Raw genomic sequence first — 14662 nt, forward strand, 5'->3', positions numbered from 1 at the left:
GCTTAATAAATGCTTGTTGATGGTAGACTGTTGAATGATACTTTTGTGATGTGTGAACAGCTTTTTATGACTAGTAAAGAAGGGAAAAACAGGATTGAATGAGCAAATAAACTAGCCAGGTCTCTGGGGGGGCTTTAACTAGCTAAGCCTTAGGAAGTTTCAGAAAATTCTTGAAGCTACAAGTAGAAGAACCTAGCTCTTAAGAGGTAATCTCTCTTGGTGGGGAGATGAGGTTCTCTTTCCCTCCTTAATCTACATCCCTATTGGCCAGGTTGCTATGAAGTACTACTACTCAACCAATAGGAAAGAATGCATCGAGTAGGGAGCTGAGATACATTCTCCAGACAGAAACAAATATAGAAGCGGTCACTCAAGGGAAGAAACATGATGAAGAAATGAGAACCCTGAGCCTGCCAGCTGAGCAACCTACTCAGCAGAGGTGCCATGCCTAAGGGGAGCTTCAGTATCAAAAATTAGGAATTGCTTTTGCCACACACGTGCCCTACACCTTTTCCTCCCTACCACTGTACTCTAAGTTTGAGCCCACTATTTGCATGTATGCTATGTGTATACTTATGATGGTGTGCATCCCAGATTACAAGTTTGGGAGAAAGCTTCATAACTATTGTTCACTGAGAACTATGTATTGGCTGATTGTTAATGGGCAGCACACCAGTGGAAACTCATGAATTAATATTAAGAGTTTAAAATCATGTGATTAGCTCTAGAGGAGAGGTAGAAACCCCTTTGGGAACTCAGCCTTTAAGTACGAGCACAGATTGAAGGAGTACCCTGCGTGGGGAAAATGGGGGTTATATCTTTTCTTTCTTTTATCTCAAATTGTAAGCATTAAAACATTTGCTATATAGTGTAGGAAATCAAACTTTTTTCAATACAAAAAGCAAAGGGGGGAAGAGGGAATATGCATTTATATAGTGCCTGCTATATCAGGTACAGTGCCAAGCACTTCATCTCATTTGATTTTCACAACAACCCTGTGAGGTAGGTGCTGTCATTATCCTCATTTTACATAGGGGAAAACTAAGGCACACTTGTCCACCATCACATAGCTATTAAATGTAAAGTCTGAGGCCAGATCTGAAATCAAGTCTTAGTAGTAATTAGTTCTGGCCTTTTCAAAAGTGGTTTCTTTTGCTGACAGACAGGTCTCCCTTAAGAAAAAATAAAATGTAAATGGTAAGTTTCACATTGTGAAGAATTCTCCTCCCAACCCATATAGGGAGGAGAATTTGGTATTGGTGAAAGAGCATATCTATTTTTGTTTATTTTATTCACTTCAATTAAGTTATATGCCTGTGCATGGAATCAAATTAACCAAAAAATAATATCACCCTTGGTGATAAAGCCACTAAGTACTCCATATTAACTCATTACTTCCTATATTTGCAAAAGGTCAAAGAGTAACAAACAACAAGGAGTTCTCCAGTAAGAATGACAACTATAATACTGTCCTCTGGAGCCCAAAAAGAATCTAATAAAACAAAATGAGAAAAAAAGCAATTTCACAATGCAAATCTAAGTGTTCCCACTTTTAATCTATTGGTCTGAAAAGCAATAATGCATTTTCCTGGGCACCCAACCTTCTCATTCATCCATTCAATTCCTTTAGTAAGCATTTATTAAGTGCCTACTAGGTACCAGGCCCTGGGCCAAGTGCTGGGAATATAAACATAAACCCCAAAGTAGTCTATGCCTTCAAGGGACATACGTTCTCCTGGAGAAATAAAAACACTTATGTGTATAAATATATGCATCGTCATTTCAGGAGACTAACAACCATGGAGATTAAGAAAAACTTCTAGAGGAAGTGGCACATGAAATGAACATTGAAGGTAACTAAGGATTCTGTGAAGTGAGAATGATTCCAGGGGGCAGCTAGGTGGTGCAGTGGATAAAGCACTGGCCCTGGATTCAGGAGGACCTGAGTTCAAATTTGGCCTCAGACACTTGACACTTACTAGCTGTGTGACCCTGGGCAAGTCACTTAACCCTCATTGCCCTGCAAAAAAGAAAAGAAAAAGAAAGAAAAAAAAGAAGAGCATGCATTCCAGACATGGAGGAAGAGTCTTTTCAAAGGCACAGAGGTAAGAGATGGAGCGCCAAGTTTAGACAATAGAAAGTGAGCCAACTTGGCTGGACTGTGGAGGATATAAAGGGGAATAATATGAATTAAATCTAGAAAGTAGGCAGGAGTCATAATGAGGAGAATTTATTCCATTGAATTTAAAATAAAGAAGCTACAATCTTTTTATAGCTGTAGATCTACCCATAGATATGTAAATATGTACAAATTCATATTTGTATGTAACTGGCATTATATTTCTTCTATATTATTTTATGCAGATGAATTCAGAACTGAGATCATCTCAGATTGACATCTCTGAAGATCAAAAATGTTCTCAAATTGTTCTCATAGTATACAGATAGAAAATAAACCAATCAACCATCCAATTATGCATCAAAACACCTTATATATTCCTAGTACTGTACTAGGCACTCGTGGACAAAAAAAAAATAGCCAAGGCTGTGTTCCCTGACATCACAACTAACTGGGAAAACAGAACTAATATACACAGAACAATGAGACAACTTGTTAAACTTGACTCTTATTAACTAAATGTACAGTAGGAATTCACTGAAGAAAGAGATCAGTGTAAACAGGAGTACTTGGGGAAGATTTCATGAAAGAGGTGAGACTATCTAGGTCTTGAAGGTTGGGTGTGATAAGAGAGGGGAATGAAGGTCATTCTAAACAAGGGGAAAGTACAAAGCTAGAAATGACCTAGAGGCAATGTGATGTAGCATGGATTTGGTGTTAGAAGGTTTGTAGTCAAGTTGTGGTTCTGTCATTGACTAGATAGGTGACTTTAGGCAAGTCTATTAACCCTGCAGAAACTCTTCTAAAAGAAAAGGCTAATCATATTTATACTTACACAGGGTGGTTGTAAGAAAAACAGCTTATAAGGCTGTTAATGCTTTATACATATTATAATCTCTTATTGTTATGATGAGACATTGAAGAGAAAGAGATTTGCCTTGTTTAACTATAACGTACATATAGGGGAATAGCAATGAGAAATCAGGTTGGATGGGTGAAACAGGACTGAAAATTATGGAAGGCCTCAAAAATCAAGAGGATGAGTTTGAACTCCTTAATCTGTCATTTGAGGCTTTCCATGGTCTAGTCTACCTTGTTTCACTTGACTTCCTTTCACACATATTGCGTTCCAGTCACAGCAGACTAGTAACTATTTCTTGTTATCATTCTATATTCTCATACCTCCATACAAACCATCCCACCACGTCTAAAACACTATCCCTCCTCATTTTCCCTTGTTGTCACTTGATGTAGACCATATTGGAAGAGAAGGATTCTACCTCCTCCAAGATATCTTCCTTGATTCCCCCAATGGTATATGATCCCCACCCCATTAAAATCCTTTGGATTTCTCCCTTACCCCTATCACATTCTTTCTCCTTTTATATGCATTTGTTTATATGCCTTATCTTTCCCTGTTAATTCATAAGCTCCTTGAGGGCAGAGACAACATTGTTTTTTAGCTTGGCATCTCTAGCACTTGGCACAGTGCCTTTCCCATGGTAGGTACTTAATAAATCCCTATAGGGAACCATTATACATTTTTAGCATGGGAGTATCATGATGGGATTTAAGGGAGATTAGCAAGGCACAAGTATTCAGGATAAACTGGAAATGAAATCAATGAGTAGAGCAGATATGAGCATATGCTATCTACTTTTGTGTAATAATATGGTCATGTGTATATACACACACACACACACACACACACACACACACACACACACACAGAGTAAGTACCTTGAACCAATGAAATCTTATCTCTGATATCATTGTATTCACCAAACCCCAGGCTGTTTGTTGCTGATACTCAGAACTAAATATTTCTTCCAGGACCTTTGACTTCCACATGCAAATACTCCCACAGGACCCATTAAATGCCACCTTCCATGCTAAGCCCCATTCCTGTGAATTGTTCCAACTCCCCTTCCTACTAGGGAAACAACAAATAACAACAAATATAGCAAGCATACACGGCAACATGTGTGTTATTTCTAGACACTCATACATCATTTCAGTGACACAAGCCCAAAGACTCTCTTGTTGCACACTCGACACTCGGCCTCATTCCACTCACATGGTTTGGCTGTAGAACACAGCAGGGTCTTAAAAAGTCACTCCAGCAATTCACTCAGTCATGTAGCATAGCCTAGCCAGGAAAATTAAGTGTAATTGATGATCAAGGGAGGCTACTTTTTTTCTACTGTTTGAAGGCATAACTTTGCTTAAGAATTTAAAGCAACAGTGCCAGTTATTCCATCAAAACTTTGACCCATCTCTTCATCAGTGACACCATCATTGGCTCAGTGTTACTATTTCTTGCTAATTCAGAAAATAAGCAATTGGTGAGGAAGGTGTAATCTATCAAGTATTGTTCTGCTGACTCCAGAATCCACTGCTTCCCTCTTATTTTTGTCCCAATTCTGTTTTAAAGGACTTTAGTGTTGTCTATATGTCTATGAAAAAGGGACAAGAATTGGTTCAGAATATTCTCTATATTTGGTATAGAGCACTGGATCTGAATTGAGAGGACCTGGGTCTGGAGTTTTAGTTATGTCATTTCTTCTTTTTTTTTTTTTAATTTAGTGAGGCAATGGGGTTAAGTGACTTGCCCAGGGTCACACAGCTAGTAAGTGTTAAGTGTCAGAAGCTGGATTTGAACTCAGGTACTCCTGACTCCAGGGTCGGTGCTCTATCCACTGCGTCACCTAGCTGCCCTGTTATGTCACCTAGCTGCCCTGTTATGTCATTTCGTAACTATGTGACCTTGGGCAAATCATTTTACTGCTTAAAGCCTCAATCTCCTCTTTCATAAAATGGGTAAATAATGCTTGCAGTATTTATCTCACAGGGCTGTTATTAGGACCAATTGAAATCTTGTATTTAAAGCACTTTATAAGCCCTAAAGCTCTATATAAAGTATGCTTTTTACTATTATTCTCATAGTAACTGAAAGATCTATGGCCTGGATCAGGAAAGTTAATCTGGAATTTAAAGGAAGGTTAGCTAATCTTAGATTTAGTGCTAGAAGGAACCTTAGAGGTTGAAAGGGCCAAATTTCTCATTTTACATATGAATCAACTAAAGACTAGATATGTTAAGTCACAGGTTCTTAACCTGGGCTCTGTGAACTTTTTAAAAAAAAAAACAAAACATTTTGAGGATTGTATTTTAATACAATTGATTTCATTTATATTTCTGTATATTTTATTGTGTGTATTTAAAAATATTACTCTCCAAAGGGGTTCCATAAGTTTCATGAGACTGTCAGAGGGGTCCAAAAGGAGTTAAAAATCACTAGATTAAGTGATTTGCCCAAGGTCATATATAGTATGTAGTATGTAGTAGCAAATGACAAAAGTGAAGATTAGAACTTGAGTCTTTTGACCCAAAATCCAGAGCTTTTTCCTGTGCACCAGAATTCTAGGCTCTTTAACAGTAAAGAGTCTAATCTAGCATATGATAGACCCAAAGATCCAAGCTTTTGGAACAAAAACTCATTATTTGACAAAAACTGCTGGGAAAACTAAAAAACAGTATGACAGAAACTAGGTATAGACCAACATCTCACTAAAATAAAGGTCAAAATGGGTATATGATTTACACATAAAGGATAATACCATAAGTAAATTAAGAGAGTATGGAATCATTTATCTGTCAGATTTATGAGTAGAGGAAGAATTTAGGACCAAAGAAGACAGAGAGAGTAAAACAAAATGTAAAATAGATCATTTTGGTTATATAAAATTTAAAAGTGTTTGCACAAACAAAACTAATGTAACCAAGATTACAAGGGAAGCAGAAAACGGGGAAAGGATTTTTGAAAGAAAAAACTCTGATAAAGGCCTCATTTCTCAATTATATAGAGAACTGAGTCAAATTTATAAAAATACAATTCATTCCCCAATTGATAAATGGTCAAAGGATATGAACAGGTAAGTTTTCAGACAAAGAAATTAAAGCTGTATATGATCATGTGAAAAAATGCTCTAGATCATTATTGATCAGAGAAACGTAAATTCAAACAACTCTGAGGTATTACCTCATACCTATGAAAGTGGCAAATATAAGAAAAATGGAAAATATTGGATGTTGGAGGGAAAGTGGGAAAGCTGGGATGCTAATCCACCATTGGTGGAGTTGTGAAAAGATGCAACCATTCTTGGAGAGCAATTTGGAACTGTGCCTAAAGGGCTATCTATAGACATGTGGATACCCTTTGATCCAACAATACCACTGCTAAGTTTATATCCCAAAGACATCCCCCAAAAGAGAAAAAGACCTATTTGTACGAAAACATTTATAGCAGCTCTTTTTGTGGTGCCTAAGAATTGGAAATCAAAGGAATGCCCATCAATTGGGAAATGGCCAAACAAGCCATGGTATATGATGGTGATGGAATATTAATGTGCTATCATAAATGACAAGCAGGATAACTTCAGTAAGACTTGGAAAGACTTGTATGAACTGATGTATTTCAGTGAGCAGAACCAAGAGAACATTGTGCACAGGGAAAGCAATATTGTTTGATGAAGAACTATGAATGACTTAACTATTCTCAACAATACAATGATCCAAGACAATCCCAAAGGACTATCCACCTCCAGAGAAAGAACTGATATTGATGGAACACAGACTGAAGGATGCTATTTTTCACTTTCTTTAATTTTTTTCTTTTATTCAAGTTTTCTTATACAAAATGACTAATATGGTAATGTTTTACATAATCGGACTTGTATAACCTATATCTAATTCCTTACCACCTCAGGCAGGGGGGAGGGGAAGGAGCAAAGGAGGGATAAAAATTGGACCCCAAAATTATAAATAAAAATGTTTATTACTTTAAAAAAGAATAAAAAGAATCTACTTCAAAAGGTTGTTGTCAGGATCAAATGCAATAATATAAGAAAAGTATTTTCTAAACTGTAAAGAATTATGTAATAAAGCCAGTTATTATTTAAAAAACAATAAAGAATCTTTTAGCCCATCTAAATTCATGCAGAGTTGACATCTAAAATAACTCTTTTAGGTCCCTGTACCACCCCAGGATAGGTGTGAAGTATAAAGAGTATTCAATATGAGCCCCTTGAGAGCAGCATCTGTTTCATCTCTCTCCTGATCTCCCTAGTATCTAACACTGTGCTTTCAATATAGTAGTCATTTAATAAGTGTTTCTTGTTTTAAAATATAGTGGACTATATTGTTGTAAGCTTAAAATGCCACAATTAAGGTAAGCCATCTCCAAGAACCCATCTCTGATTTATTCAGTCAGCAATGATTTCTTTCTCCTCCAGAAATCTGGAATATAAGCGGCATCACAGATCACCAGAGAAACCATAGCAAATCCTAACCAAAGTATCTTGACCAAACAAATCTGTTGAGCTATTTAGAGGAATACACTTCATTCATCTCTCTAGCAAAGTGACACTCATGTCCTGGGGCTTGAGATTTGGGACACTGAGTATGCAAAACATGTTTAATTCTTTAAGGTGTTACTTGATAGGAAAGAATGACAGAAACCATGCTGTGATTCTGGTGGGTGACACAAATATAAGACTAGTGACCCCTTGAGGGCAGGGGGCCCTACAGTTCTAAATCCTCTTGGCTTTTCATGAGGGAAGATGACAGAAAATGCCTAAAGGTTGGAAATGAGAATGTGGACAAGGAAATATTCAAATGAGAGCACGGAAAGTCATTAAAGGTGTTGGAAATTCCAAAGTGGAATGAAGCAAAAAATAGACCAAAACATTATTCTGAGGAGTTCCATAAGGACAAATTGCCAAAGGGGTAAATATGGAAGCAACTTTTGTCCTTGGAGCTTCATGAAAGATGGCTACATAGTCCCGTGAGGGGAGTGTCCTTGGTATTTGGAATTCTTTCTTCGAGTTGGCAAGAAAACTCACCCACTGAGCCAATGTGGTTTGCTGAGCTCTCCATACTGGCAGTATCCGAGGCTGCATGTGTTCGTTAATTGCATGCTTTCCATTTAGAACATGGTTTAAACTTGTAGGAAATGCAGTACAAGTTCTAATCTCTTCCACACACACAAAATCCCACACTGAACTTTGTGCAATGGTCTTTTTCAGACCCAGGTATAATTTACATTCTATGCTATCTCTTACCTGCACTTTTGATGATATTCAATAAGCCTTATCATTCACATACAATGACAAATGGTGGTCAGAAGAACAATATATGTTTCATTATCTGTGTAGGAAATATCCAGACTGAGGGCAGCTAGGTGGTGCAGTGGATAAAGCACTGGCCCTGGATTCAGGAGAACCTGAGTTCAAATCTGGCCTCAGACACTTGACACTTACTTAGCTGTGTGACCCTGGGCAAGTCACTTAACTCTCATTGCCCCAGAAAAAAAAGAGAAAGAAGAAAGAAGAAGAAATATCCAGCCCATAAATCAGTTCATGAAAGAGAGGTTTATAACATGTTCTGAAGAAAGAGTGTCAGAAGAAGAAAGAGGGAATCTCACAAGTCTTCTGACATGTTAGTCATGCTATGCTGGCATGTCCTTGCTGTCCCATGCACACAACATTCCATCTTCCATTTCCATGCCTTTGCACTGGCTCTCCCCCTGGAATGTTCTTCATCCTCATCTCTACCTCTTAATTTCACTTTCTTTCATCACAGCTCAGCTCAAATTCCACCTTCTACAAGAGGACTTTCCCAGTACCCCCAGCTGCTAGTGCCCTCTGAAATATATCTTCCCCTTGTACATATCTTGTATATTCCTAGTCACATCCATACTCCCACATTAGAATATGAACTTGTTCAGGATAGAGACTGTTCTTATTTTTACCTTTTTTTTGTATCCCAAGCACTTAACATAGTACTTGATACATGGGAAAACCCTTTGTATATTGTAAGGTGATCTATAAGTTTTCTTTGCTGTAGCAGAAATCCCTTGCAAATTTTTAATATAAACATCTTTTTAAATGACTTACTGTGTCACCTGTCAGATAACTGGAAGAAGATGAGAGCAGAAAGGTAGGATAAAGGCCAGGTAGTAAACTGTTTATAGAATCATAGTCTTTGATCTGGAAGAGTCTTAGAAGTCATCTAGTACAACCTCATTATTTTATAGACAGGGAAACTGAGGCCCAGAAGGGTTAAATACCTATGTTTGGTTTCTTCCTTATTCTATGATAGAGATACTAGCCTCCTTGGTATTTTTTGTTTGTTTGTTTGTTTTGCAGGGCAATGAGGGTTAAGTGACTTGCCCAGGGTCCCACGGCTAGTAAGTGTCAAGTGTCTGAGGCCGGATTTGAACTCAGGTCCTCCTGAATCCAGGGCTGGTGCTTTATCCACTGTGCCACCTAGCTGCCCCCCTCTCCTTGGTATTTCTTGCACTGAACATTCCATCTCTTGATTTCAGAAATTTTCACTAACTATTCCCCATTCCTGGAATTCTCTTCCTTCTCATCTCTACCTCTGGACTTCCTTGGCTTCCTTCAAGTCTCAACTAAAATCTGATCTTCAGCAAGAAACTTTTTCCAATTACAATTGTTGCTAGTTGAGCTTAGTTTAGTTTAATTTTGTTAGTTTCGTTTCCCTCTGTTTATCCCCAACCTATCCTGTTTGTACATAGTTGTTTACATGTTGTCTCCCTCAATAAACTGTGAGCTCCTTGAGAACATGGGCTGGCTTTTGTCTTTCTTAGTATCCCCCAGGCTTGCCACAGAGCTTGAAACATATTAGGTGCTTAATAAATGCTTGTGGACTTGAAATCGTGGTAGAACCAGGCAACTAGCCAAGGGGTGAAGTGGATACTAGTGTTTAACTTAGGGTTATAAAAACCTGAGTTCAATCCTACCTCAGACACTTGCTCATTGTGTGACCTTATGGAGAGGCCCTCAATGTCTTTCAGCCTCTGTCTCTTCATCTGCCAAATGGGGATATGAACAGCAGCTGCCTCACAAGGTTGTTGTGAAAATCAAATGGCATAACCTATATAAGGCACTTTGCAAACCTTAAAGTGATATAGAAATACTAGCCATGATTATTATGAATAAATTCAGTCCCTCTGACCCTAAATCCAGAGCTTTCTCCTTTGTCCCATGCTGAAGGCACCACAAGTTTGTTGTATATGATCTATGTTAAAGGCTGTTGGGGTGCAGTTTATGGAAAGGTGACAACAATGTAAACATCCTGCTGTCAAACAGATGAGTACTTACTGGTTGTCTTGTTGCTCCTGTTACATAAGCCACCACAACATAGACGTCATAGACTGTGTGTGGATGCAGGTCTATGAGGATGCAAGTGTAGAGTGACCCTGTGTGCAGACAGCTTTCCCTCAATAAAAAACATTATCTTTCCACTAGAAATTTTAAAAAAAACCTCTGCCAATAGTCCTCCCTCTTAAGAACACATTGTCTTGGGGCAGCTAGGTGGCACAGTGGATAGAGCACTGGCCCTGGAGTCAGGAGTATCTGAGTTCAAATCTGGCCTCAGACACTTAACACTAGCTGTGTGACCCTGGGCAAGTCACTTAACCCCAATTGCCTCACAAAAAAAAAAAAAAAAACATTGTCTCCATTGGTTCACAAATCTACAGCAAATGAATGGATATGAAAATAAGTTTCTTCACCATTAAACAAATTAGACCCTCTTTATAGAAATCAGGATTCCCAATGTTCCCCCTAGTAACTTCCTTGCAGCCTCTATTTATTTCTGTGCTGGGGGGAGGAAATAGAGTGTATTCAAAGTAGGCCTTACTCTTTGGGGTCTAAACCACCCACCAAGTTTCACAGCTATGCTTTCTTGTCTTCCATAATGTTAAATACTGTCAAACCAGGGTAGGGAAATGACAGCTGAAACATGCTGAATGACAAAAATGGAGAGGTTCCCAATTACTCCGTTATAGGATGACATTTTTTATATGATGACTTTTTTAAAAATCCTATTTTTTAAACTTGTAATTCTTCAAAGGATTCCCAAATAGTTTCTAAACCTTTAACTCATTTCTTCAGTAACAAACAGCAAGTACCCCTCCTTTTTTTTAAAGCTAGGAAAGCTGGGTCATTAAAAGAGTAAGCAGTTTGCCTAACTTCACTTACCTAATCAGTAGTAGAGCCAGGAATTCAATGTAGGACGTCTGACTTTCAATCCAGTGTGATAGTCACTCTAGACTATGAGGCCTCTGATGACAGCTGTCCAGAAAAATTTGCCCTGTCGGCATGGCTATAAATATCTGTGAATCGGGCCACTTAATATGCACCACTCTGATGGTGGTGGGTGATCTTTTTCATCTGATTTGCAAATAGCAAAAGACAGAACTTTGGCAGACATTCTGGGCATACATTGTCCCTAGCAAACTTTCTTAGGGAGACTAGTTTCAATAAATAAAATGTATACTTTAAAAAAAAATTGGCTTTCAAAGCCTGTCATTTTATCTTTTGGTCACTTTGAAATATTTGTCTATTTGTTTAAGGACAACTCCACTCAGCACCATTGGAAGGCGGAGGAAGGAAATTCAAAATAAAAATAAAGTTACAGAAATATTAGGGACATGAACTCATTTCAATCTCATAACTTTATCTTTTCCATTAAGGCAAAAATTTACACTTAAGTGGTATTCCCCTTCTCCCTATGCTATGTAGGGATACCCACACATAGAGGCAGTTAGATAGGGGCAGTAGATCATATGCTAATGGTGGATTCAGGAAGACCTGAATTCAAATCCAGCCTCAGATACTTACTAGCTTTGTGACCCTAGGCAAGTCACTTAACCTCTGCCTACCTCAATTCCCTCATAAATAAAATGGGGGTGATAATAATACCTACTTCTCAGGGCTGTTGTGATAACATGAAACATTTGTAAAAATGTTTTGCAAATTCTTAAGTACTACATAAATGTTAGCTATTATTAGAAAAACTGATGTGTGTTTCCAGAGTTTTAGAACTTCCTGGATGTGATTTCTTGGTGGTTCAATGTACGAGCTTCTCTTAGGTCTGAGGGGTTCAGAAGTATAACCTAACTTAATACATCAACCAGAAACCATTAGTGCTCCATGAAATGTCAGGGAGATTTTTTTACAGAGGTGTTTGAGAGAAAAGGGCATTAGCAGTGGCTGGAAAATTGTAATGCATTAGACTAACTACAGCAATGAATGTTCTGGGCAGATCATCAACTGGAAAAATGCCATGGGCTATCCCAGGAAATCACAAGGGAGTCAGGGGCCTATGAATGAAGCCAACATTTATGCCCAGAAAGTACTTTCAAGCTACTTTGTTCAGGCTTGTGATATCACAGAGTGGGAAAATCAGCAGCTTTGCCATCTTTGGGGGCAAATCATGGATAACCAGGGGAAAAAAACCAAATGGGCATTTTCTTCCTTGTGGAAAATGTCCAAAGCAAAATTACTTTTTTTTCTAATTTTAATTGATAAAATTTTAAATGGGTCTCTGTTCTCCCTTCTCAAACAGTTGATAAACATGTATGTCATTCATCAAATTTTAGAAAAATCAAGAGCAACCCCCTCATTTTAAAGATAAGTGAAGAGGAACAAAAGGCACAATTACTGAATCATCAACTATCCTTTCCCCCTCCAAGGAAACACTTCAATACAAAGACACACAGTCATGCTTCCACTCTGCTTCATCTTTCAACACCTGAACTGAAGAGGTGTGAATGTATGGTGCTATGGGATTAGCTCCCAGAAGCCCATTCATTATGTGGTAGGTTCAAGTTGCTCAAAGAATGCAGAACTTTCTGGCTAGCCATCATTTGTCAGTCCTCTTAGAAACCTAGCAGTATTTTACTGTCACCATCAAATAATATTAGGTGTTCAGATGTGTCCTATTGAATATATTTCCTTAAATACTTCAGATTTAGAACTTCACTTCCTGCTCTGATACAGAACATTGCCACTGCACTCACTTGGTAGATTATGAGTGGCTAGAAAGTCATCACCTGGCAGCCAAACTTGGTGATGGTAAACTGCTTTGAACCTGGCTTGTCTCTGAAAGATAGACAGTCTATTGCTAAGCCCACATTTAAAAATGTTTCTTAGTTTGGTACAATTGGGAGGCAATGTGGGAAATAAATGGATTTGGAGTTGAGAAATTGAGCTGGAAATCTTGATTCTACTATTTATTACCTAAGTAACCCTGGGCAAGTCACTGACTTAATCCCATTGGGCCTTAGTTTCCTCAACTTTAAAATGAGACATTTGAACCAGATGAGCTCTAAGGTCCTTCCTGGCTCCAGGTCAATGATTCTAAGATCTCTAAAGTTACTAACTTCTCTTGGTTTCCTCAATTATATGTTGAAGGGATTGGATTGTTGCTGTTCAGTCATTTTTCAGTCATGTCTGACTGTTCTTAACCCTATTTGGGAGTTTCTTGTCAGAGATACTGAAGTGGTTTGCCATTCCCTTCTCCAGCTCATTTTACAGCTGAGGAAACTGAGGCAAATGGGGTTAAGTGATTTGCCCACAGTCACACAGCTAAAATAACTCAGAGAGATGAATCTTCCTGATTCCAGGCCTGGCACTCTATCCACTGCACCATGTAATTGCCCTTGGAAATGAACTAGATGACCTCAAAATCTATAATCCTGTCAGACTTCCAATTCTGCTGGCATAGAATTAGAGAAGCATCCATGTCACATCCATGCTACAATGAGACATGAGAGGAAAAACTTAGCAGCAGAGTTGAAAAATGTTATAAGACCTTAAGTGATCATTTAGGACCCCCTTTCAGCCTAAATTATACTATTCCTCAGATAGAAGGATGAAAATATATGAATTTTTCAAGGTCTCCAGAAAAGTCAATACCATGACCTCCTTCACCAATCTAGTCTAGTATTTATCATATATATATATATATATATATATATATATATATATATAAATCATATATCACATATATATAATCATATATCATATATATAATCATATATCATATATATAATCATATATCATATATATACATAAAACCACTTTCCATTTTTATTTATTCTAAATCTGTGATTTTATCAGTATAGAAAACTCCCTACATAAAACTCCTTCAACTCATACATATCAGAAACTCATTGGTAACTTACAGCCTTAAAGAGTAGCCTGGCATCCTGAGTGGTTTAGTGACTTTCTCACAGTCACACAATTAATATATGTCAGAGGCAGGGCTTAAAGATTGGTCCTCCTGACTCAAAAACTGGTTTGATATTTACTATGTCCTATTATACATGAAGATGGCAAAACTCAAGAAAATACAGTTAAGTGTTGTATGGCATGTTGGGGCAGTAATGACTTGTGTATATTTTACTGAACTTAGAATATTGGTATTCAACGGGCAAGTCACCATTTTTCTGAGCTTCAGTTTCCTCATCTAAAAGGGGAGATTATAATACCTGTGGTGTCTGCTTCACTAGGCTGTTGTGAAACTCAAGTGAGATAATGTTTAGAAAGTGCTTTGTAAGTTTTAAAGTGTTTATATAAATATCAGTAATTGTTTAAAAGCCAGTAATTATTATTGAGTGACTAAATCCTGTGAAATTATGGCATTTGTTGTCAATACCCACTTGTTAAA

At 37.8% G+C, this 14662-nt stretch overlaps 1 protein-coding gene across 1 annotated transcript in view; it reads right to left on the reverse strand.

Moving 5' to 3' along the window:
• The window catches only part of ROS1 (ROS proto-oncogene 1, receptor tyrosine kinase), a 140589-nt gene that overhangs the window by 34535 nt on the left and 91392 nt on the right, over positions 1-14662 (reverse strand). The window contains 5 exon segments of the mRNA XM_044003473.1: positions 3860-3937; positions 3940-4052; positions 8027-8097; positions 10306-10400; positions 10403-10423. Of these exon segments, the coding sequence (XP_043859408.1) occupies positions 3860-3937; positions 3940-4052; positions 8027-8097; positions 10306-10400; positions 10403-10423 (378 nt within the window).

This window comes from Dromiciops gliroides, chromosome 4, assembly GCF_019393635.1.
Source record: "Dromiciops gliroides isolate mDroGli1 chromosome 4, mDroGli1.pri, whole genome shotgun sequence".
Classification (NCBI taxonomy): Eukaryota; Metazoa; Chordata; class Mammalia; order Microbiotheria; family Microbiotheriidae; genus Dromiciops; species Dromiciops gliroides.